Here is a 2303-nt window from a genome sequence, read left to right as displayed (position 1 = left end):
AAGTAGTCGATGCGTCTGTGAAGTAATTTGCTTTTTCCTTCTTCTCCTGAGTCTAGCTCTGAATAAGTCATTTCTCCTCTTCATCACATGATAGCAGTGAAATATTTCTATAATTTGTTACGTATGTGTCGGACTTTTCGGATGCATTCTGTCACTTGTAAGTTCGCAACGTATATGTAGGGCAACTTGGCAAGACGCCTCGGCCCTCTAGCGGTGCTTGGCCGAATCAAACGCTTCCCGCCGCGAGAGGTAACGCGTGATGGCACTCAGTGTACCTCAGTAATTCATCGCTTAAAATGAAAGAAACGCTGCTATTGTGACTCAGAGGTACGATGGGGATAATATTATTCATTTATTCAACTTTGTCGTTTGCTGTTGCAGTCTGCAGCAGCGAAACTGTGGCCGTGAAAGACGTGGGCGTGGAAACCCTGATGAAATACGAGATGGAAGAGCTCTTGGAAGCGTTTTCTGAAACCTGGGCGGACTTTGAAGATAGTCTGCGTGTTCCTGATCAAGTGGCCACCAGCGATCGTTCGTCTGGAAAGAACAGTGATGGATACAGTCCTGAAGGTGTCATAGTTCGTAACGTTCATAGTGAAATACAATGGCTTGCAGGTGATGAGAATGAACGGATAGCTTTTCGTAGCGGTACGAAAAGCGAGGTGCCATCTCAGTCCTCGGCCACTTCCTCGTCGGGAGACGGCGGCTCAAAAGACCGAAAAAGAAGAAGAAGGAGGAGGAGGGGGGGAAAGTCTACGGGATTTCACCCCCACGAAGCCTCCTCCCCCGTCAGGAGAAGATCTGCACCCCCAGAGAACCTATTCCTGAGGAAGAAAGAACCGAGGAGGTGTATGGGGACAGGTTCAGCTTCCGTCTTCTCGGGGGCCAACGCCCTCAACTACATGAGCTTCCTGGTGACGATGAGCGCCCTCGTCCTCAACATCAACAACAACATCAACAGCAACAACAACAATAACAACAACAACAACAATAACAACGTGCAGAATAACAACGTCAATACGAACCTCAATGCCAACAACGCCAATCAGGTAGGGTGACTTTTATTTTATAGTCTCATATTTTCTGACATCATATAACTCGTATGTTTTATACACCTATACATACGTATTACGTCCAATATACAATACATTACATACATACACACATACATGCATACATGTAAATAAATTCTGTTAAAGCAGGATGCGTCTCAAGTATAAAAGGCCCATCAAAACACTCTGATTTACAGACTTAATTACTTACATAATTACATAATAACTCGAGCCTAATCTGATTAGGTGACAAAGTCCAGATTGCCAGACCTTAATATGTTTATTTTGATCAGATCTTGTAGCTTACTTTTATACCTCATTGAGTGAAGCTTTATACCGACCTCTTCCAATTCTGTGAACTACTGCTTTCCTTTTCTTCAGACACTTGCCATACTCCAGTTTCCATTCAATATCCTCTGCTCATTGACTATCAGATAACGCCCCCTCCCCGCAACCCTACCCTCGCCCGGGTCCAACTGCAGAGCTTTTTAATTCGATTTTTGCTTCGGTATTCCTGGCTTCTATAATCATGTTGCTTTTAGACATTAGCTCTGTCGGTTCTGTAGGCATCAAGATATTTTTATGATTATTATTACTTTGCTTTACTTTACGCTGTACCTCCTAACTCTGGAATAAGTAAGACTTGGATTGCCTATTCCAAAGGCCTTTTCATATCATACATTTGTAGACAAAGCTATTTAAGACGAGATATGAATATGACTTCGGGTGTTTCTCTGTTTCTTCGCATTCTATATCATTTTCAGCTACAATAAGAAAAAATATATTAACTTCTATATTTCTAATCCTCTTCTACTTTTCCAGATCAACATCATGCCACCAGGACGCCGAAGAAGACGAAATTCTGGGAACTCAAACAGATCCTGCAGGGCATACCAATGTATGGGACCAACAAGGTATATAAAAGTTAACTCTTATTGTTATTTATTATTGAGGAATGTGATCGAAATGCTTATGAGTGATAGGTATCAAAAGGTTTCTAATACTTCACATGTCACCCTTGACAGCAGATACTTCTTAGACGCCGCCGATGTCCTGACAAAGGCGCTGACGGAGGGTCCGACTTATCTTAGCAAGATAAAGGCTCATCATTGAAGCATACAAGATGGTAGTCTCTAAGCTTCCAGTATTTTTCCAGGGATACTCGCCAGAATGCAGCCAGAGAAGTCAGCATTTCTGAATGATTTTCCAGATGGCTTTCAGTCTATTATGTTGGAAACCTATCTTGTTAAA

At 42.4% G+C, this 2303-nt stretch overlaps 1 protein-coding gene across 2 annotated transcripts; it reads left to right on the top strand.

Annotated features, from left to right (window-relative positions):
- Positions 1-209: 209 nt before the first annotated feature.
- Positions 210-2303, top strand: LOC135203300 (myb-like protein H). 2 transcript variants are annotated; one of them, XM_064233052.1, is made up of 3 exons: positions 210-1049; positions 1875-1966; positions 2081-2303. In XM_064233052.1, the coding sequence occupies exons 1-3, from the start codon at positions 333-335 to the stop codon at positions 2163-2165; spliced, it is 894 nt and encodes a 297-aa protein (XP_064089122.1). In that variant the 5' UTR covers positions 210-332; the 3' UTR covers positions 2166-2303. The 2 variants fall into 2 exon arrangements, with proteins under 2 accessions (XP_064089122.1, XP_064089120.1); XM_064233050.1 differs by having other exon boundaries at positions 211-1049; positions 2078-2303.

The sequence above is a fragment of the Macrobrachium nipponense genome, chromosome 36 (genome assembly GCF_015104395.2).
Source record: "Macrobrachium nipponense isolate FS-2020 chromosome 36, ASM1510439v2, whole genome shotgun sequence".
Taxonomy (NCBI): domain Eukaryota; kingdom Metazoa; phylum Arthropoda; class Malacostraca; order Decapoda; family Palaemonidae; genus Macrobrachium; species Macrobrachium nipponense.
Note: the sequence above shows the minus strand (reverse complement) of the source record. Positions and strands in the feature narration are given on the sequence as shown.